Genomic DNA, 22507 nt, shown 5'->3' on the forward strand with positions numbered 1-22507 from the left:
ACTTAACTGAAAAACCAGTACTTACGTGGAACCTGAGCAAGAGCATTTTCATCCAGTATCATTTCTGCAATTCCTTCCTGATCTACATCAATTTCATCTATGTACACCATTTCAGTTAGTGCTCGTGCTTTTAAAATCCAGGCTGCCTAAAAAGCATAGATAAGATAAAGCATATCTTAAATTGCATTAGAAGTAGTGCATAGCCTATAGAAATCAGCCATCCTTTATTATTATCTAATTTTTTATCAAACATGTTTACCATACTTAATGCATGATACTAATTTAAAGGGCTATGTCCAGGAACTAATACAAGAAGGCAAGGTCATTATTAATCAAGAAACAATCAATAGATCAATTACCTAGTAAACAAAAGTGTGGTAATTACCTAGTAGTCTTCTAACATGCCTTTTTATAAGTGAAAGAAGATCTTTATAGAAAATTTTACTAGAATAATAATTTGAAAACAGATGAGTAAAGCTACAACCACGTGTTCTTTCTGCCTTTCTCCTTCAGGGCCAAGTCCTTCGTGAAGACTTCCCTGATAGTTTAACTCTGAACCTACTTCCCTCTTGTCTTTCTTAGAAAGCACTTTCTTTTATACTTCTATTATTATGTACTTACTATATTCAACCAACACTATAATTATTTGGGCATATGTTTGCCCTCCCTTCCCCCAGAACACAAGCTTTTTTACCTTGTTCACTTCTGAATTTTCCATCACACCTATGGTTTGTGTACACAATAGGTATTCCAAAAATTTTAACTTGAACTAGGATTAATTTTTCCCACTTCCCAATAACTAATCAACACAATCTTGGTTGCTTTGTGATCTAGCCAGTAGATCAGCTAGTAAACCTGCTAGAAAGTGGGGAAAAAAATGGAAAGGTAATTAAGGAACCCAGAAAATATCTCATCAGCTTTGCTTTACCCTGAGAAATTAGACGTAAAGGTGTGCACAATTAAATACCTTGTGAAATATTTAAAACTACTTTATCAGAAAAGTTTACCTTTCTGCTTCAATAGAAGCAGGGAGCAATAAAGCTTGGTGTCCTGTGGCAGATTTGGGGAGAAGGCAACACTTGAGGCAGCAGTATAGGACCGACTCTATACTACAGGGGGAGCAGCAGCAAGGGAAATCTGGAAAGGGGTTAGGCCTCATCATACTCGGAATCTGGCTGTGAAGCATGCTGCATGAAGGCAAGGGACCGAGGGAGGAAAAGATGGAGGCTACAAGAGGACCAGAGAGTCCTCACATAAGGATATCGAGATGCACTGAATCATCAGCGTGTATTTATTGAGCACCTCCTACTTATGTAGCACTGGGCTAGGTTCTGAGAAGGAAATGCGAGAAGATAAAGACATGGATCCTAATTTTCCTGAACGTATCACCTACTGGATTAAATAACAAGGCAAAGCAATGCACGATATGTGACAAATGAGCTACATGGAAAATGGTTTTACAAGAATTAGAAGGCAGAGATCCTTTTGTGGGCTAAAGTAATTGGAATGTATATTTTTAAAAATTTTTAAAGAAAAAGAATTTTTAAGTCTTCATGCTTTCCTTTTAATGGGAACAAAAGGAAATTACATTGTTGCCTTTGGTCCTCACCATGAGGTATTATCTCCCCTGTGTGAGTCCAGGTCCTCCCAGAAGCAGATGCCAAGAGGGGATTGAATGTGCAGGGCATAAATAGAGACACAAATGTAGAGAACAAACGTATGGACACCAAGGGGGGGAAAGTGGTGGGGGGAGCGGGGGAGGGGAAGGGTGGTGGTGGGACGAATTGGGAGACTGGGATTGACATATATACAACTAATGTGTATAAAATGGATAACTAATAAGAACCTGCTGTATTAAAAAATAAATTAAAAAAATAATGTTGAAATGAAAAAAAAGATATATATAATATCAGCTGTCCACAGAGCTTGTCATCACAAGAGACAGCCTACCACAGGGAAAAAAAAAAAAAAGAAGGCTGTCTTCACAATATATTTAGGTTCCTCAAGTGAAATTACATTTGATTAGATTATTGGGGTTTTGTCTTATACTTTTCTGGTTGAGGTTTACTGGATTCTTAACAGGTAACTTAGAATAAAATATTTCAAACATTATGTGTAAATTTAACCCAATTGAATGAGAAGAATATGGACCCAAAGAACTAATTCTTTTGTTTAAAAAGTCAGTTCCAATTGGAACTGCATCTAACTGTGGGAGCCACCAAAGATTAGGAAAGTTGCCAGATTGATACAGCTATTCTCAGGGGTCAAGGAAGTCGTCGCTCATCACTGGCTTGGACTAACGGTTTTATTTAACTTTAAAGATGGAAATAAGTAATCCTGATTTAAGTCCTCACAGTTCCTATTGCCCTGCAAGTATCTGATGGCTTTAATTTTCCAAAAGGGCATATTCTTTGCTGAGCACCTCCGGTGGACAGGAGGAAGGACGGCAGCATTCTCTGTTCACACAGTAAAGCAGGATGTGGGCTTCACTAGTTCATTCCCATATTCCCAGGGAGCACCTACTGCATGCCGGGTCCTGGGAACAGAGATGAGTAAGTCACAGCCCAAGTTCTAGCTCATAAGAATTTCAGTGTTATGGGGAAAGTGTAAAAACGAAAACCTGGAACATGCTATAGAAGGACAAAGAAAGGCACGCAGCTGCCTTGGGGTGGAAGAAAAGGTAAAGGAGGACAGTTTGCCCCACCACCAAGACAGGAGAGTGCGTGCCAGGTAGAGCGCATAGGGCAAAGGAAGGCCAGCTTGAGGGCTCATATGGAGAAACAAGAGTGTGGTAGAAGAATCAGGTTCAGCTGAGGAGAAGCTGCTTAAGAAGAAGCTGGAGAAAAAGGCAGGGGCCAGTGAGGGATCCTGTATGCCACCTGTATGCCATGATGAGGAGTTAATAAAGCTTCAGGAGTATGATTTGGAGTCCTAGTTAAATTGACTCTCTAAAAGTCAAGTTTTTATTATTACAGTATCATTTATACAGTTGGATATTAATTACCCATGCACATATTTTTAAAACTATTTTCATACCCATTCTGTTATCTCATAGTCCAATCCATCATGCTTCTTGACTTCTATCCTTCTACTAACCCCTCAAATATTAAGAAGGTGCAAATTATTTTACATCAGGCTAAGCAAAACATAGGAATGTAAATCCACTATTCCCTCCCAACCAAATGAATATATGCTTCAGAAGCCAAATAGGAAGATCTTTTTTTAAAAATTTTATTCCATAAGAATTCACTTTTTCAAAAAGGTAAATCTATATTTGTTTCAGTTTCTAAAACCTCATTATTAAGAAGTAGAAATAATGATGTGAATTTCTGATATTTAAAGATCTGCAATAAGATCTACTTGCACCATTACTTAATTTTAAATTTCATCAGTATTTGAGAATATTAATTTTCCTGACTTTCCTCCTTCTATCCTAACAAAAAATGACCTTGAAAATCATGTATCACTGCTTGATTAAACATCAGATTGTATTCAAAGAACTGCTCTGGGCAACAGGAACAATTCTCGGAATTTTAATGAAAACATTTTATTTTGGAGGCAAGCCAAGCATGTTTTACAGCCCTAAATTCCTCTGCCTGTTTAAATTTTTTTAAAGTTCAAAACTAATCAGTGATTAAAATAAAATGCATACAATATTGTAAATCAACTATACTCCAATAAAAATTTTAAAAAATAAAATGCATAACAAAGCAAACTGGTAACCCTACACTGCCACTTGAATCTGAATAAAACTATAAACTGGTTTTTATCAGAAATACCTAAGTTGTTAATAAATGACAGGGTCATGCAGTTTATGTAGATAAATTTGAATACCTACGTATTGGAAGTCCTGTAAAATCGATAAATATAATAGATGCTTAGGAATTTTTTTTTAAGGGAAAAGCATAGATCCTCCCAATCTAAATGAGTAATCATCACATCAATTATTTCCTTTTTTATCTGCGAAACACAATCCCATCTCATTTACCTGCTGAGTTAGTCTATATACAGGACATTACTCTTGAGGCAACTGTCTGCCAGCTAACATCAGGAAAATACTGACTTCCCTGTGCTACCTTCTGTGAGGTTAATCCAATTTCAGTGATAAAAATAGACAAATTAAAAGGTTAAAACTCTACTGACTGAGTAAAGCAGGTTTACACTGTTTTGTTCCTCTTAATACAGAATGCAAGGCTATGTAAAGCCTTTTAAGACAGGTAAGAAACAATTTTACTAAGTTATTCTTAGAATAAAGCTACCAAAAGAACAGTCTGTCTAACCTGATTTAGACATCATGAGAATCAGTAACATGTGACACTCTGCCTACTCTATGAAAATGAAAATTTAGGCACAAAATGTTGAATTGTTATTGTAAAGCCTTATTTATTTTGAAGTGATAAAAACCTGCAAAAGAGGAAAGGCAAAAAGTGTGAATAGTGAGCTCAAAAGAATCCAGTCAGCCTTGTTCCCTTCTGATTCTTTTAGATCACTATCCAATTAAGTCTATAGTAACAGAGCAGGAAACGTCAAATACAGGTCCTTCATGAAGTCCCTGTGCTGGTCTGAAACTTTCAAATACCACTGAAAGTTTTCAAACCATACCAACAATGCAAATTATTGATGTTTTAATTTAATTTTAACTTTAATCAAAATCTTCCAAAATTACTGAAAACAAAAGGCACATTACTTACTCTATTTATACCTTAGGTGATTCTTATGACTTGTACATGTATTATACAAAAAATAGTTTTCCACGCTCTATCAATTTGGAAATCATGATTATGAACATTCCAATGACAAATGTCATCCTTTTAAAGAACAGAGTACTACATTTTAACCTATTTACCATGTTTGTTTGAAACTACACAGGCCTCCATCAGAGTATTTTGTATACTACTTTCTTCTAAAAGGTTTGATAATTACACATGTAAACCCCATGAGGTTCAAATTGTTTATTTATCTAAAAAACACTTAAAATTCACTCTTGTTTGGCAGGGCAAACCCCTGACAATATTTAAGTTCTCTGATTTACATCTCTCTCGTCCCTTCTCCTTATTCCCAGACTTACTGGAAACACTCTTGGGCTAAAAGCTTCACTGGCCAGGAGGCCCCCTAACCAGACCTCCTCTTCCTGGGTTCCCTTTCCACTCATCTACTGTCTCATCCAGTTAGCAGGTCTCTCTGGCAACCTCTCATGTCTAACAAAGTTCATTTGGTAGATGTGGCTGTCTGACCAAGTCTTTTCTTCCTCACAGTGGCAGGCACCTCTCTCTAAAAACAAGACCTTCCCAAGCAGAGTCGGCCTACTCTTTACTCAAGACCTATGATCCAATCCATCACAGTCCTTTCAGACACTCCTGACATCTTGGCTCCCTTTCTAAGCCTCTGACTCCCCTTGCCTCCGCCTTTATTTTTCTCATCCTCTAGGTCAATATTGGTCATTTCTATTTAAGCTACAAGTCTTAATGAGTAGAGTGCCCTAGTTTTACATCCACCGACACAAAGTATTAGAAATATAATAGTTTATATCTACAGAATGATTGGTAGATATAGCTAATTTTATAACAGCACAAGTAGATAGGCAGCAAATTTTCTAATCTATAGCAACAACTAAGCAATAGTAATTAAACTATTCTCTAAACTAAAGGTTGCAGCTAAACCTTTACCTGAGACACTGGCAATTCTGGATCTCGTTCCTGGAAAGCATTAAGAAGGTTGTAAACATTTTTAGGATGATACAGTATCTAAAATTAAAAGTCTTAATGACCAACCAAGTATTTGTAGGTGGATTCAAACTCATTCAATAAAAACCCAAACATGAACTTTAATCTTTCCCCAAAAGTGCCCTCACAAATTCTGTACAAGTAACACCCTATCCACTGAAGAGTGCTAAATTTTCTATGATCAGAAAATTCTAATTACTGTTACCTCATTTAGAGCACAGAGAAGAGATCTTTACATATTTAATGAATTCACAGTATCTCAGGAATTAAAAATACTTTTACAACTATACCAAGGAAGCTATTTTTATATTCAAAAACAAGTTCATAAAAAAAAAAAAAAAACAAGTTCATGGTGGTTAAAGCATTCAGACATTAATCCCTTGAGGAGGAGGAGGAAAATCCACATACTATAAACCCTTCTATTCCCCATAAACATAATGGGATCAGTGGCTAAAGATAAGAAATTAATTCTGACTGCAATGTCTGCCGAGAAATTTTTGTAAATAGACTATGTAATATATATCAGGGTCAGGTGCTGATAAACTCAGGGTTTTTTTCTGTCCAAAATTAAATAGAAATGCATTGGTTAAAAACACAGATTTATAACAAATTTATTTATAAAAGATCTACACTTTCACATCTACAGTCAGCAGCCTCTGAACACTCAATCTGCAGCATGTTTTACTGGGAAAGCTACTAAGAAACAGAAAAAGGAAAGAAAAAAAATCCTTGCTTTCCTTGCTTTCTACAGCTCTAAAATCCAAAAAGAATACCCGAAATATTTTTTAAAGGATATATTATGTGTGCAAGCAATGTGTAAACCATCTGGTCACCAAGCAAGGATAAGCAATTTCACATGACACAGAGTAGCAACAAGAGAGGAAAAGGCTAAACTAAGCTAGAAAGTGAGAGCCCTAGGGGGTGGGAGTTAGAGAATACTTGGCAATCAGAACAGAACACAAAACAGCAACTAAGAAGACACAGCAATTGGAGGTTTTCAATGCCAGCGTGCAGAAGAAAGAGCTGGAAAAAGAATAGATCCCACAATCCATATTTAGAGAAATACACTGATACAGGCAAAGAGATGACAGAAGAAATAACCCCTTCTATTCTTTCTTCTGTTTATTTGTATACGTGTCTAAATGACCCCCCATTATCTCATTTGAGTCCCACAACAACCATTTCAGGGAGGCAGGTAAGTGTTATTATCCATTTTACAGATCAGTAAACAAATTCAGGGATGTCATGTAATTTGCTCAAGGTCACACAAAGAAGCCAGAGCTCTTTCTTGCCAGCCCACCTTGGAGATTAAAAAAAACGAGTTGGATACATAAGGCAAGATTGAAGGGTAAAGTGTAGGAGAGATACAAGATAAGTTTCATATAGAAACAGGTAAAAAAGTTTACCAGAGGTGATTGCAGACAGTGTTTGAAAAGGAAAACAGTGAAAGGAGACAGAGCCACGGAGAGTAAGTAAATGCTGGACGCTTGTTAGTCTGCAGGGAGATTCCTCCAGTGGCCCAAACTGACCCCGGCAGCTCAGCCTCAGAGCGCTCTGTTCACCAATGAACGCCTTCATGCTCTCTGTGTCTCGTCCTGCCCCGCAGGATCGCACTTACGACTTACCAGGCAGGTAAAGAACATTAGGGACCTGATGTGAAATGAGAAGAAAACGAGAAGCGAGAGGATGGAAAGGTGTAGAGACCGGTGAGGTGGTATGGATGGAAGATGGAGGCAAGGCTTAACCACGAGTAAGCAGAGAATACGTTAATTCCACAACATTCTCCTGGCATCCCTGGAACCCCGAGAGGCACTGAAAACATTCTATGTGGGAAGGCACATAATTAAATAAATTACAATACAATGTGTTAAATGCCATACTCAAGCATGGACCAATCACAGATGACTTAGATGGAGGACAGAAAAGCAGAACATAAGAGGTAAGGAAGTCAGGGTAAAAAGAGAGATTATTCTGGAAATGATTGTGTACCAATGATCTATGAACTATATTCAACATCATTTTATCACCAATTTCACTGGACACTTTCCTCACAGATGCTCTCCAGATTACCAACAATCCTTTCAGAAAAATATGACAGAATCCCACCTGCAAATATCTCTAGCTAAGTAGAGATAATAGCAGCTCACTTTTTTGATCACTTAGCATGTGTTAATGAACTTAACCCTCACAACAACCCTTTGAGGTAGGTATGTTATCATGGCCATTTTACGGATAATTCTGAGGTCAAAGTGTGCAGGCAGTATTTGAACCTAGACTCTCTCAGTCAAGAGCATGCACTTTGCTTTACATATGAGACCATAGCAAGGCCGGAACGCAGACTACTGTAGAGTGTGGGAAGACCAAGGCCAGGTATGGCTGGTCTGGAGATCCACCAGGAGCAGCAGAACGATGGAGGAAAGAGTCAGGATATTTTAATTTAGAGACAGGGCAAATTTAGTGATTTTGTTTTGTTTTGTTTTGTTTTGCGGTACGCGGGCCTCTCACTGTTGTGGCCTCTCCCGTTGTGGAGCACAGGCTCTGGACGTGCCGGCTCAGTGGACATGGCTCACGGGCCCAGCCGCTCCGTGGCATGTGGGATCTTCCCGGACCGGGGCACGAACCTGCGTCCCCTGCATCGGCAGTGGACTCCCAACCACTGCGCCACCAGGGAAGCCCAAATTTAGTGATTTAATTTTTAAATCACTAAGACCTTCATCTGGGTCTCTCTCAATTATAGTTTTTATGATTTAAATTAATCCACATATACAGGAAACCACAAGTTAGGTTCACTTGGTCTAGCAAATTATTTCCATGGGTATTATCAGCATAGTTTGAGTAGAAAGCATCAGGCCCAGGCCTAGAGTCAGAAAACCTGGGCTTGATCCACAGGGAGCCACTTAGCTGCATGACCTTGAACAACCTCCATTACCCAGTCCTCCTCTCAAATTAGAGCAATAGTGCCTACTTTATAGGATAGCTTTAAAAATAAAACCTTGAAGATTATTTCATAATTTTCAGAGTTCTTATACCACAGTAGTTCATGAAGTCTAAGGTGGTAGTACTTTCAACAAGAAGTATTAACCACACAGAATTTCTTTATAAATACATGTACATAATGAACAGAAAAGCACCCAACTCCCTATTACTTCCTTTTTCAGAACTCAGAACTGACTCCCAGTTATGGCACATCAAATTAAAACTTCCCTTTGAATCTCCGTGAAAGTACGAAGACAGGGAAAGTAGAGTGGCACTGCCTAGAACCAGCAAAAACTCACCAGCATAAACTTCAATTCACAGTAGTTTGCTTCCTTCCTTCCTCCCTAGGGTATAGCTTTTTCTCTTAGGTTGTTGCTATTACTTTAGGGAATCAAATCTCCAGATGATTCTGAATGCAACTTCCAAATTGCCACCAATGCTTACTCTGGCTAATGAGTCTGCCCAACTCTGCTCTTAAACTACAGAGTCATTATTCAGAATTTAGCAAAAACAGGAAGGAAAAGAATGTAAGAGAACAGAGAAATGAATGCATTTCAGAGGGTTTAGGGAAATCTAGTGACCAAGGAGCCAAGTGGGAATGCAATCTGTAAAATTCAGCAACGTGAACTGCTCTGCAGAGTACAGAATCAAAAGAATGCCTGGTTATAAGTCTCCATGCCCCAATGAGGAAATAAATTAGATAATCATACAGAAAGATGTTTATTTGGCTTGGATCACCAGATCATTGTCTCAACCAGCTACTAACGTACAGCTCACTGGGGACCCCTGCTTCTCGACCTTTCATCTAAGCCAGTGGCTTTCAGCCTTTTCTCCACCTTCAAACCATTGACAGTAATAACCCCCTCCTCTCTCATTATAAGCAGAGATTGCGGGTGGCAAGAAAAATGTGAATTACCCCCATTCGGATAAACAGCTAACCCTCCCACTCCCAGAATCACAGATTTTAACAATTTAAAAATCTATCAGAAATCTACCTCATTAAGTATATTTTAAAAAAAATCAACGACTACCTCTATGTTTTATGAACTGTTGAATTATACTGGAGCTAAAATCAGGGCTGCTTTTAAAGCCATGAATCTGACATATGGAACACAAAGAACAGTAATCAGATTAAGCAACTAATCAGGATGACCGACATGAGCCGTAAAAGCAAGCATTCCCTCTAGGTCATGTTGCTGCATGGAAGGCCATTTTGCATTTCTCTCTTTTATGCCTTATAACTTTTAACCACTTTTCTAGTCACGATTTAGAGAAAACTTTGACAAAAGATAGCACTTCTCTATGAATTGATTGTTCCTACTGTCTTTTGTCAAATGGGGAAACTACGATGATGAATTAACCAGTTATCCTTCTTTATTCTTAACTGATCAGAGCTTTAATGTCCTTCATGCTTACAGACCCTGCCCTCTGTTTCACACCATTCTGCATCTGGGAAAAGCAGTTCAGAATCCATCTTTTTCAGGAACCCTTCCCAAACATCATGTTATTACCTTCAACCTACCCTTCAGTCCTCCTGTATCCAAATAAAATTGTGTAACTCTAAGGAAACAAGCTGGTCCACAGTATATCATACCTCTCCAGCCAACCTGACTACTCTGACTTTGGCAAGAATCAAAACTAAATAAAATCCACATGTCCTAATAGAAAATACAAGGCACTAATTAAATATTTTTGATGATACTATACCAAAATGGTATCTCTTAAAGGAGAACTAAATGTAGAAGAAATAGTCTTAGAGGTGGGCTTCATTCCAAAAGGTTAATGTATCACCACCAAAACGTCTTTTTGAAGCTCCCTGGACCAGGTTATAAAAAGATTAGCAAATAGCAAATCACTTTAGAGAGGTTCTCCTCATCTGGGAGAAAAATAAGCAAAACCCAAAGTGAATATTAACATAAAAAACAAAAGCTATTTTTGTTCTAGAAAAAAAAAAAGCAAGAGCAAAAATGAATCCATTTGGCACTCAGGAGAAATATTTTAATTTCCTTTCTCTTCCATGTGTCCAGGCACTGCTTCAAAGTCACTCATTTGTAATCAGATCAGTTGTGTGGCACAGCAATGGTAATTCAAGAAGCTGCAGAGGAAAAATATTCTACTTTAAAATGTAGAAGCCTCAAAGAAAAGCCCATGAGGCTAAAGGGGTACATGAAGATAAACCAGGGAAACCGCAGGGGCTGAGAGTCATCTGCCTCTGCTCTGATCACATTACCGTTAGCTTTTCATAGATTGCTAGTCTCTCCATTTAACTTCCTCCACTGAAACAAGAGCGTTGTGAAGAAATACCAATGATGATAATGACTATCAGAAACACTCTCCTGGAGGGATCCAGGAAGAATTTGCTCAACTGATTAAAAAAAAAAAAAAAACTGACCCTCGAGATAAGAAATGAATTAAGAATGTCCATAATGCGATTACATGTGTATGAAAAGGTGAATACATATAAGAACCTATGGTGCTGAGAATTAGGATGGGGGGCAGGGAGAAGCAAAGACCACCAGGCAATTAGGGTGATCTCCATAAACAGAGTGGAAGCTGGCACACATAAATAACACCATCCAGATGCATATATGAATACGATCAAGGCACTCATTCAGCAAAATACATAATGACGGCACCTGTGTGCCAGATTCTGTGCCATTCCATACAGATCTGCCATCCTGGACTCATATTCTAAGAGAAAGAATGAGAATTTTCAAGCTTTTAATCAAAGGAACCTCCTAAAGCTTCCTGAAGCTCTTCATTAAATGCATCAGCACTCTAACATAAATATTGAAATTCTTTTTAATTAATTAAGAAAAAAGCAGGATTGCTTTAAGCTTGGGGAAATCATAATGGAAAATATTTCCAAAATGAAATAACAATTGGATACAAAATGCACAAATTGGTGCTAAGAGAAGCATACAGAGAAAAAGCGCAGTGTTTAAAGGCTGGATCAAAGAATAACTAATAGGAGTGAGCCATGTAAACTTTTCAGAGGCCCTAACCAGGAAACCAAAGGCCGGTTTGGCAAGGTAACATCAAGTTAAACTTCTGTTCCGGGCTTCCCTGGTGGCACAGTGGTTGAGAGTCCGCCTGCCAATACAGGGGACACGGGTTCGTGCCCCGGTCCGGGAAGATCCCACATGCCACGGAGCGGCTGGGCCCGTGAGCCATGGCCGCTGAGCCTGCGCATCGGGAGCCTGTGCTCCGCAACGGGAGAGGCCACAAAAGTGAGAGGCCCGCGTACCACAAAAAACAAAACAAAACAAAAACAAAACTTATGTTCCTGGTGAAGTGCTACTCGTCATTCTGAGAATATATATAGTTCCTTCTTAAATAAACTATCTCAGCATAACAAATAAAAAGGATTAGAAAGGGGAAAAATGTCATAAATTTCTTCTAGATCTGGTAGATTCTCCTCGGCAGCCTTTGATACTTGTAGGAGCTAAACATATCAACCCCTGCTTGTAACAATAAAACAGTAACAAAGAATTACATTAAAAAAAAACATTTCTAGGATATTAAAATTATGTATCACATTACGAAGTATTATTTCAAATCCACAATAAATAGGACAGTGGAAGAGGCCAGGACTTAACAAGATCTGTTGCCATAATGATCTTAACCATGTCAGATGGTTAACCAATGACAACAGCAGTATTTCCCAGTATGATCCTGTATCTTTTATTCTTCACTACCATTATCAAAATAAGATCCACTAACCATTCCTTGTAACAAGTCTTAATTTTCCAAGAGGGCCAGCAAGGCCTAAAGGGAACGATATAAGAGGCCAAATAAAAAGATCCAAGTTACTGCCTTGTTTAGCTGTTAATTTTGGAGACTTTAAATGAAGTTCTTAATTTGTTCACCCTGTTCTCCCTAGGTACAAGGAAAGGGGTCAAGATCTCCGCTACAGCTCCTTCTTAACCATTAATAGAAACGCTGATGCTTTGCCTATGCAGTTCCCAAAGTGACAACATCTCCCCAGGATAAATTTGTACCTCTCCCCCAAAAAAGGAATCAGTCAGTGGTCGAGTAAGTTTCAGAATACTGTCTTAATCAAAATTAGGCAGGTTACCTTTTCTCAGGACTTCTCAGAGCCTTTAATCCAAGTACACAGATATGTCAAATTCCCATTTAGCTAAAAATCTTGAAAAAGGAACAGCACATGGGAAAATGTACTGGAAAAAGTTCAGAAACACAGAGTTTTGAAAAATTAGGCTACATAAGCACCAAAGAAGCAGCACAGGATAGACAAAGGGAATGGGCTTACCAGCTTTGTACCTTTGGACAAATTACTTCACCATGTGCCTCAGTGTGCTCTATCTGTAAAATGGGGGAAATAGTACCAACTTCCTAAAATAGCTGAGGATTAAATGAGATAACACATAAAACCCTCTGAATCAAGCCTGACACAGAGTAAATACTCAATAAATGTTACCTATTATCTTTGTTACATACTTTGCAAGGTTATTCTAAGCAAAGAAATACACATAATTTATAGAATATATCCCTGGCAAGTAGCAAGCACTCAATAAAAGGTCATTGAACACTGTAAAGTCCTGATCACAGTGTCTAGCACAAACTAAACCTGAATTGCAGTACTGAATGTCACTATGATTACATCATTAAGATTAGAGACATGGAAAACAAACTATGGTTACCAAAGGGGATAGCAGGGTGCGGGGGGTGGTGGCGGTGGATAGATTAGCAGTTTGGGATTAACATATACACACTACTATATATAAAATAGATAACCAACAAGGACCTACTGTATAGCACAGGGAACTATATTCAATATCTTGTAATAACCTATAATAGAAAACCTGAAAAAGAATATATGTATGTATAGCTGAATTGCTTTGCTGTACACCTGAAACTAATACAACATTGTAAATTAACTATACTTCAATGGTTTAAAATGGTTTAAAAAAGATTATAAGGTCTTAACCATTAATAAAAACACTGCTGCTTTGCCTATAACACATTTCCTAATGTGACAACATCTCCCTAGGATGATAACAACAAAGATATCTGAGCCTCGCCCACTGCCAAAAAAGGAATCAGTGATCAAATAAGTTTCAGAACTATTGCATTCATCAAAATTAGGCAAAGTTTCTTTCTGCAGAACTCCTCAGAACCTTTAGTACGAATCTCTAAGTAGGGAATATACATTTCCCAAATGCATTTAATGAGGAAACTTTCTTTCACTGAGCACTCTTGGGACTGTTGTTCTTTGGAACACAGAATGGAAACTATCCTAACTCAATGGAAAAATAGAACAATGTCTGGTACATCACTAGCTTGTAACAAACTTTGGTTGTACAAATGTAAAGGGGTCCATATTTTGTCGTGGTTCCCAAACATATTTGAGGGTGAAATCCTTTTTTTTTTTTTTAAGCAGCATTTGTGGGACTACAATGCCAGGAAACATATCTGGAAGCGTGCTTGTCTATGGAAATGCAGTCCTATTAACCAATGTGACCTAACACAAGCACAACCTAGTTTAGCATTCCTACTAACACAGATTGCTCTGTGGGAGATGTGCTATCTATCCGAAGGCCAAAAGATTCACTTTCATAGGTTATCCTCAATCCATTTGCTGGGCACTAAGGCAGAGCCTAGTGACAGTTTTCACGCCTCAGTTTACGGAACTCCCCCTCAATTTTCCTTTTTTTTCTAACATCTCCAAGGCAACACCACTAGAGGAAAAGCTGGGAAACTATAACTACATGGGTACGTTCTGCATTTAATAGACGTACTCACAAGCTACCAGAGTTCTGCTCTCCCTTTTTCTCCTTTTTTGTCTCTTCCAGGAACTACCTGACCCCCAGAGTTGTACCTCTCTTATACCTAGCATAAAAGCCTTTTCACTCACTTTACTTAATATTATACTTTATTTAAGAAACCCTAAATAAACTACTATAATCAATGCCATCTTTCCTTCTTTTACAGGAACTTTTTTCCCATCCCTCCCTCCTAATAATGAATGTATCTTATCCTCTCCTAGATTCTCATTCCTCTAATTTGCATTATTTGCCTCAAGTTGCACTCAAGCCCCAGCATCGAAGGTTCCCCACTCTTGGACAACAGTCTTAAGATGAAGCAGAAGGATTACATGTTTGATCAAAAGAAAAAAAGGCAGCTATTTCAACAGGGAGTGGGAAGTTACAGATCTTTATGTTTATACATAATGGTTTTAGAAATCAATATCGTACGTGCAGCGAGCTTAAGAGCCCATCCACATGCAAGTATAAAGGAACTAACAAAGTTCGTCACCAAATTGTTCCTTTAAGCGACGTCTGAAGGAAAGGGGCTGCTGAAGTTTGAGGAGGGGGCGGTCGTGGCACAGCACTCGTGGGTCCCGCGAGCAAGGACCCACCGGCCAAGGCTCCAGGGGGTTTCACTCCAGGTGCCTGTGCTGACCACAAGGTCAACCTCGCCCTGCGCCTTCTTCCCTGGAGACCCCTCCCGGGGACCTGGGAATCCCCCAGAGCCCTCAGCCTTATTGCCGGGATCCACAGGGCTGACGGGGTCCGGCCTGTACCTGGTCATAAGGGGACTTCTCCAGCATCTGCGTGCACAGGTCGGCGCAGAGCTGGAACTTCCTGCGCCTAAAATAGCTCCAGGCCAGGAGCAGCGGATCCATCTCCGAGCCCATGGCGGCTCCGAGAAAGACCAGGGCCCAGCTCAGGGAGGGCTGGGGGCGAGGAGCAGGCGGCGTCCAGCCCTGCCCGGCAACGCGCGGGGGCAGGGGCCTTGCCAGAGAGGCGCCCCGCGTCGCGCCTGAGAATAGGAAAACGAAAACCCACCTAGAGTAGAACTCAGCTATAGCACTGCCAAACCTTGGCTTTAAAAATCATATACTTTTAAAGACTACATATTTCATTAATTTTCTAGAAGAAGGAACCGTGGCTAAAGTAAGAGGCAGTGACTTAGACACCTGCAACTGGGGTCCTCCACCCACCCAGAGGAGGACCGGTTGCCTGGCAACCGAACTCTCCGCGTACTCTGCCAGTCCCAGAGAAATCCCGAGAGTTGAACGTACGCCCGGTCGTTGTCATACTCTTACTCTTCAGGCATTCTTACCCCTATCACTTATCCCTCCGACTTTAAAAACACAAACATGAGAACAGTTTCTCCAATACCATCTCGCCCACCAGAACCCAAAGACCTAAATCCTAAAACTCCCAGTCTGTTTTTCTAAATCCCTCTCACCCAATCTCGGTGTCCGAATGAAAAGGTACATTGAGGCTTGCTTAGTCCAAACCGTTCGTTTTACAGATAAGAAACTGAGATGAGCTCAGAGAAATTATTAAGCTAGTGTGGCGTGGAGTTAGGGAGCTGGATTGTAATCCAGATGACTACAAACTGTTAATACCATTTGTTAATTCCACGATGCCTAGGGGTTCTGGATTATAAATCGGTGACATTTTTGCCAAACAAAATAATGTACGAAAAAAAAATCTTTAAGGAGGTTTTGAAACACCATCTCCACGTACTTGTTGTTTGTCAAATGTTTACTTGTGCAGAGTGATTTCTTCAGGTACAATTCTGACTTTCCTCTAGAGATTTACACAGATGACAAATATCTTTTATGGTTAGGAAAAGAGAAGTGTGACCAAGCTAAGTCCAGGTTGACTTCATTATGGAGGACTAGGGGATATTTTTTCCTTGCCTTCTTCCTACCACAGTGAGAGAGGCAGGAGAGGAAAAGTTAACTCGATATTGAAGAACTTTCTGATCAGTTCTAAATCTCCTTTACAGATAAGAAGCGAACTAACAGCTCTTAGTAAAGATAAATCACTCGTAATTTTCTCAAACCACTAAGGTACCATAATGAAGACATTATATTGAATCCAGATATATATACATCTCATATATATCAAAATGAAAGCTTTCTAAAATAAAAAATGGGTTGTGAGTAGTTTTTTCTCCTTTACTAAGCAGTCATTCTTGAATTTTTGTATCTTGGAAGCAATTAATTATCAGGATTGTGATTATTCCAGTTACGTTTATTACAATTAGTCCATTTGTGCTTCCCTGGAGGTGCCTCTAGAAATGTAACCGGTTCTAATGCAGCAGCCCACTGTTTCTAGGGGTCAGGACTTTAGGACCATACATGTTGGAACTGGCACTTGGGCTTGATATTTCACAGGGTCCTTTTGTTTTCTGGTAAAATGTAAGTGGAATCTATGTAAGTGATTCTCAACCCTGGTTCCATATTAGATAGATTTTTTTAAGTAAACTATTTTAGAATATATTTAGATTTATGGAAAAGTTACAAAGATAGTACAGAGAGTTCCCATCTACTCTCCACCCAGTTTCCCATTGTTAACAACATTACTACAGTACATATGTCACAACAAAGGAACCTACATTGGTATATTACTATTAACTCCACAATCTATTCAGATTTCCGTAGTTTTCCCCTAATACCCTCTTTCTATTCCAGGATCCCACTTTGGATACCATATTACGTTTAGTCATCAATGTCTCCTTTGCCTCCTCTGGTCTGTGACAGTTTCTCAGACTTTTCTTGTTTATGATGACTTGACAGTTTTGAAGAGGGCTGGTCAAGTATTTAGTAGAATGTCTGTGGAGCTTTTAAAAATACAGCTGCTCACATTCCATTCCTAGAGAGTCTGACTTCAATGGTTTGATATAGGGCTGGAGCATTGGTTTTTTTGTTTTGTTTTGTTTTTGTTTCCCATGTAATTCTAATGGGCAGCCAGGGTTAAACAACCTCTGTGATAAGTTCTAAATGGTTTTGTATACATTGTGATTATCGTCAACTTCCTAGAGAAAAAAATGTGTGTGTGTGTGTATATATATATATATATATATATATATAATTTTAAGAACATGTAATTCATCTTAGCTTCTTCCAGAAGGCTGTTAATTTTTTTTCTTTCAGAAAAGTCAAGTGGACGAGAAAAACTGTAGAATCTTAGCACATTGCAGATTGTTAAGCATGTCCAAATGTGGCATAAAATGTTACTTTAAAAGGTTATAAACACTTGTTTTTTTAATCTTATTAATATGTGTATAGTTAATTTTATGAATATATAGATAGATTTTGTTACATATTTTATAATTACTAATCCATAATGCAGAAACCTTTTTGGTTTTTTTGGCCATGCCACGTGGCTTGTGGTATCTTAGTTCCCTGACCAGGGATTGAACCTGAGACCTCAGCAGTGAGAGCGTGGAGTCCTAACCACTGGACCTCCAGGGAATTCCCAACCATTATTTTTTTTAATGACATTCTAGTGATAGGAAAAATAGTAGATGTAACAGTTCCTGGTGAAGGGGGTGGATAAGAATTACTAGGGCTATTTTCCTACTGGAGAAAATGAAGCATAGAGAAACAACTTAACCTCTTTGAACGGGTCAATTTCACAATCAGAGCTAGATCTCAGTTCATGGATCCTTATCTTTTGCTTTCTAGCAACTGGATCTCTTTAGGTTAATTCCGTTTAAAATCAGATACGGAAGACAGTGTAACTTTAAATGCAAAAGGTTAAATTTTCTTGAATGTTAAATTGGAATCACTCAGGCCATTTAAACTTAAAAATAGAAATGTAACATGAGGTATTCTCTTGATCAACAGCTCCTATGCTTGGTGATAAGAATGCAGAGAAGAAAAAGACAGATCTGCCCCAAGGGTACTTATACATGAAGAGTAGTTACAGGAAAGAGCATTGGGCTTGTGATTAGACTTGCTAGCTGTGTTTTCTCAGGCAAATTAGGAATCAAGATAGGATGGTGATTAAAAAGTGGGCTCTAGAGCTAGATTTCCTATGTTTGAAACCCTGTTTCTGCCATGCACTAAATGTGAGGATCTTAGGCAAGTGGTTTAATGGCCCTGTACCTCAGAAATGTGCTTCATTCATAACAGAATAAGTGTTTTCTGTATGCTTTAAGAATTTTAGATTCTGCTTTAAGAATTTTAGACTCTGCTTTAAAGAACAATGGGATGGATGAAATTCATAAGAAATGTTAAGAATACATAGTAAGTACATCTTTAACCTATAAGACACGTTAAACATAGATAGAATAAATAGACACTAATGGCTTTTTCGCAACGGGTTTGCCGCCAGGATACAGGTGTCGTGAAAACCACCGCTAAACCTAAGCAAAAATGGGAAAGGAGAAGACGCACATCAACATCGTTGTCATCGGACACGTAGATTCCGGGAAGTCCACCACTACTGGCCATCTGATCTACAAATGTTGTGGGATCGACAAGAGAACCATTGAAAAGTTCGAGAAGGAGGCTGCCGAGATGGGGAAGCGCTCCTTCAAGTATGCCTGGGTCTTGGACAAACTGAAAGCTGAACGCGAGCGTGGTATCACCATTGATATATCCCTATGGAAATTCGAGACCAGCAAGTACTATGTGACAATCATTGATGCCCCAGGACACAGAGACTTCATCAAAAACATGATTACAGGTACATCCCAGGCTGACTGTGCTGTCCTGATTGTTGCTGCTGGTGTTGGTGAATTTGAAGCAGGTATTTCCAAGAATGGGCAGACCTGTGAGCATGCCCTTCTGGCCTACACTCTGAGTGTGAAACAACTAATTGTTGGAGTTAACAAAATGGATTCCACCGAGCCACCATACAGCCAGAAGAGATACGAGGAAATTGTAAAGGAAGTCAGCACCTACATTAAGAAAATTGGCTACAATCCCGACACAGCAGCATTTGTGCCAGTTTCTGGCTGGAATGATGAAAACATGCTGGAGCCAAGTGCTAACATGCTGTGGTTCAAGGGATAGAAAGTCACCCATAAGGATGGCAGTGCCAGTGGAACCACACTGCTTGAAGCTCTAGATTGCGTCCTGCCACCAACTCGCCCAACTGACAAACCCTTGTGTTTGCCCCTCCAGGACATCTACAAAATTGGTGGTATTGGCACTGTCCCTGTGGGTCGAGTGGAGACTGGTGTTCTCAAACCTGGCCTGGTGGTCACCTTTGCTCCAGTCAATGTGACAACTGAAGTGAAATCTGTTGAAATGCACCATGAAGCTTTGAGTGAAGCCCTTCCTGGGGACAATGTGGGCTTCAATGTCAAGAACATGTCTGTCAAAGATGTTCGTCGTGGCAATGTGGCTGGTGAGAGCAAAAATGACCCACAAATGGAAGCAGCTGGCTTCACAGCTCAGGTGATTATCTTGAACCATCCAGGCCAAACCAGTGTTGGCTGTGCAGCTGTGCTGGATTGTCACCTAGCTCACATTGCCTGCAAGTTTGCTGAGCTGAAGGAGAAGATTGATCGTCGTTCTGGGAAAAAGCTGGAAGATGGCCCCAAATTCTTGAAATCTGGTGATGCTGCCATCGTTGATATGGTTCCTGGCAAACCCATGTGTGTTGAGAGCTTCTCTGACTATCCTCCTCTGGGCCGCTTTGCTGTTCGTGACATGAGACAGACGGTTGCTGTGAGTGTCATCAAAGCAGTGGACAAGAAGGCAGCTGGAGCTGGCAAGGTCACCAAGTCTGCACAGAAAGCTCAGAGGGCTAAATGAATGTTATCCCCAATACCTGCCACCCCAGTCTTAATCAGTGGTGGAAGAACGGCCCCAGAACTTTGTCCAATTGGCCATTTAAGTTTAATAGCAAAAGACTGGTTAATGATAACAATGCATCGTAAAACCTTCAGAAGGAAAGGAGAATGTGCTGTGGACCATTTGTTTTGTGTGTGGCAGTTTTAAGTTATTAGTTTTTAAACTCAGTACTTTTTAATGGAAAAAACTTGACCAAAAATCTGTCACAGAATTTGAGACCCATTAAAAAAGTTTAATGAGAAAAAAAAGAAAAAATAATAGACACTTATGTGTTAAATGTAGATTAAACTGATGAAACAAATGAGAGTGTTAATTTGTAGATAGTGATGGAAAGCAAAACCTTAAATGTTCACAAAGCATGGTTCAGCTTTACCTAACTCAAATTGGCCACCCACTAGTATCTACCCATTCTAGCCCACTTATCCTGTGGTTAAAGCATGCACTGCTGCCCACCAAGTCATCACCGAGCTATAGCTGTGGCCATGCATACTTGCCTTTTCATCTCTCCGGTAGAACAAGCATTTTGGGACCATGAACCTTCCACCTCTGAACTTGCTTGTTTGCCCTCAACTCTGGTTCTTATAACCACACGATCTGTGGTGTAGGCAGTTGAGGCAAAGAGTCAGGATATAGGAGCCTTAAGTGACCCACAAGTAGTGTGGTCATTCTACCTGCTTTCACTAAATGTCTTAACCTACCTATTCTCTTTCCTCTTGCTTCTCACTGTATGTTTTAAGTAGATTTAACAAACTAAATGATTTGAGCATCTTAATTTGGTTTATGAGCATTTCAGTTCCAGGACCTCTGGGATAGCCTGCTAGGTTGTATACTTAGAGGCCACCATAGCATTTCCCTACTACGTATAATATGGGGGTGATGATGCTGCTGAGGAGCAGGGTTATGATGACAATGATGATGATAATAGTAAATATTTTATGGGAAGGTTGTAAAGATCAAGTCAATTTAATTCAAGTAAGGCATAACTACATTGTCTTTTCAAAGACCATACAGACTCATTGGAGTGGAAACCAACAATATATGCAACCAGGGATCACATCAATTTTCAGTCAGAAAAGATTTATTACATGCTAGAGATAGAGCACTTTGAGACAATGTCAAAGACATTGAAGGTAGTTCTCATTTTCCCATTTGAGGAAGTGCTTGATAAATATCTGTTGATATTGATGTTGATGCAAAAAAAATGGTTTTAAATACAAACTATGAGATGCCAGAGATACAGAATAAATAATGCATGTAAACAAATAAGTTCAATAAAACCTATCTGGGTAATGGATACAAGTGAAGACACAGGACTGGGCAATTCTACTTCTGCACGCATGGTTGGTGAAGGGCTTTGCAGTCAGCAGCTCAGGAAAAGGTTTACAACAGCATGGAGCCATGTGACCAGGAAAGAAAGTGTGGAAGGAAAGAAGAGGCAAAGGTGGGCTGAATGTGACACATGATACAGTGGAGTTTGCATGAAAAGCCCCCAGAGAAGTTTTATAGGGGAATAAAAGCAACTTGACTAATTAAGAGTGAAGGACAGGAGATTGCTTAGGATATATGGCAGGAGTCAAGGTGTGAGAAGCTGGGAGTAAGGAGAATGGACAGAAGAGGCCGAAAAATGTTAAAGTAGAATCCATAGGACTTGGACACTTGATTGGATATGTGGAGGGCATTTGGCTAAGGAAAAAGAGAAATCTAAGCTAGCTCCCAGGTTTCCAGGTTGTGAGGGGGCGCCAGTCACCAAGATCAGAATGAAGGAGAAAGAATAAGTTGAGAAAAAAAGGGATTAACTTCAAATGGGACATAATGATTTTAAGTGTCTCTGGGACAGCCAGATGGAGATGTTCTGTTGATAACTGGAGACAGATACATGTCAGAAGCCATAGAAAGAGGTCAGGGAGAGAGAGAAAATTTGAGACTCATCTAATCATACGTCTGCTCACTGAAGGCAATGGAGAGGATGAGATACACCATGGAGAGTGTGTGGAATGAGAAGAGAGCCAAAGAAAGTACCCTGCAGACCCCCAGCATTCAGGGACAGCTAATGAAAAGAGGAAAGATGAACCATACCAAGAAGAAACAGTCAGAGATGTAAGAAAGCAGATGTAAGAAAACCAGGTGAGTGTGGCTTCATGAAGCCAAAGCACAGAGAGAATTTCAAAAAAGCAGAGGCATTTCAACCATGTTAAATTCTGAAAAGAGATGATGGAAACTAAAAGCTAAAAAAAAA

General features: G+C 39.4%; 1 protein-coding gene and 1 pseudogene across 5 annotated transcripts in view; one reads left to right on the plus strand and one right to left on the minus strand.

Annotated features, from left to right (window-relative positions):
- TTC8 (tetratricopeptide repeat domain 8) overlaps positions 1–15360 on the minus strand; it is a 51070-nt gene extending 35710 nt beyond the window's left edge. For 4 of the 5 annotated variants that reach the window (XM_065871198.1, XM_065871196.1, XM_065871195.1 and 1 more), the window contains exons 1-2: positions 15247–15360; positions 26–146 (exon numbers count right to left, since the gene is read on the minus strand). In XM_065871198.1, coding sequence (XP_065727270.1) covers positions 26–146; positions 15247–15360 — 235 coding nt within the window. Of the gene's footprint in view, positions 1–25; positions 147–5666; positions 5697–15246 lie in introns of all 5 variants that reach the window. The other variant, XM_065871193.1, reaches the window with a different exon arrangement.
- Positions 15361–18843: 3483 nt separating this feature from the next.
- LOC136117900 (elongation factor 1-alpha 1 pseudogene) lies at positions 18844–20232 on the plus strand (annotated as a pseudogene).
- Positions 20233–22507: the final 2275 nt, after the last annotated feature.

Source organism: Phocoena phocoena, chromosome 2, assembly GCF_963924675.1.
Source record: "Phocoena phocoena chromosome 2, mPhoPho1.1, whole genome shotgun sequence".
Classification (NCBI taxonomy): domain Eukaryota; kingdom Metazoa; phylum Chordata; class Mammalia; order Artiodactyla; family Phocoenidae; genus Phocoena; species Phocoena phocoena.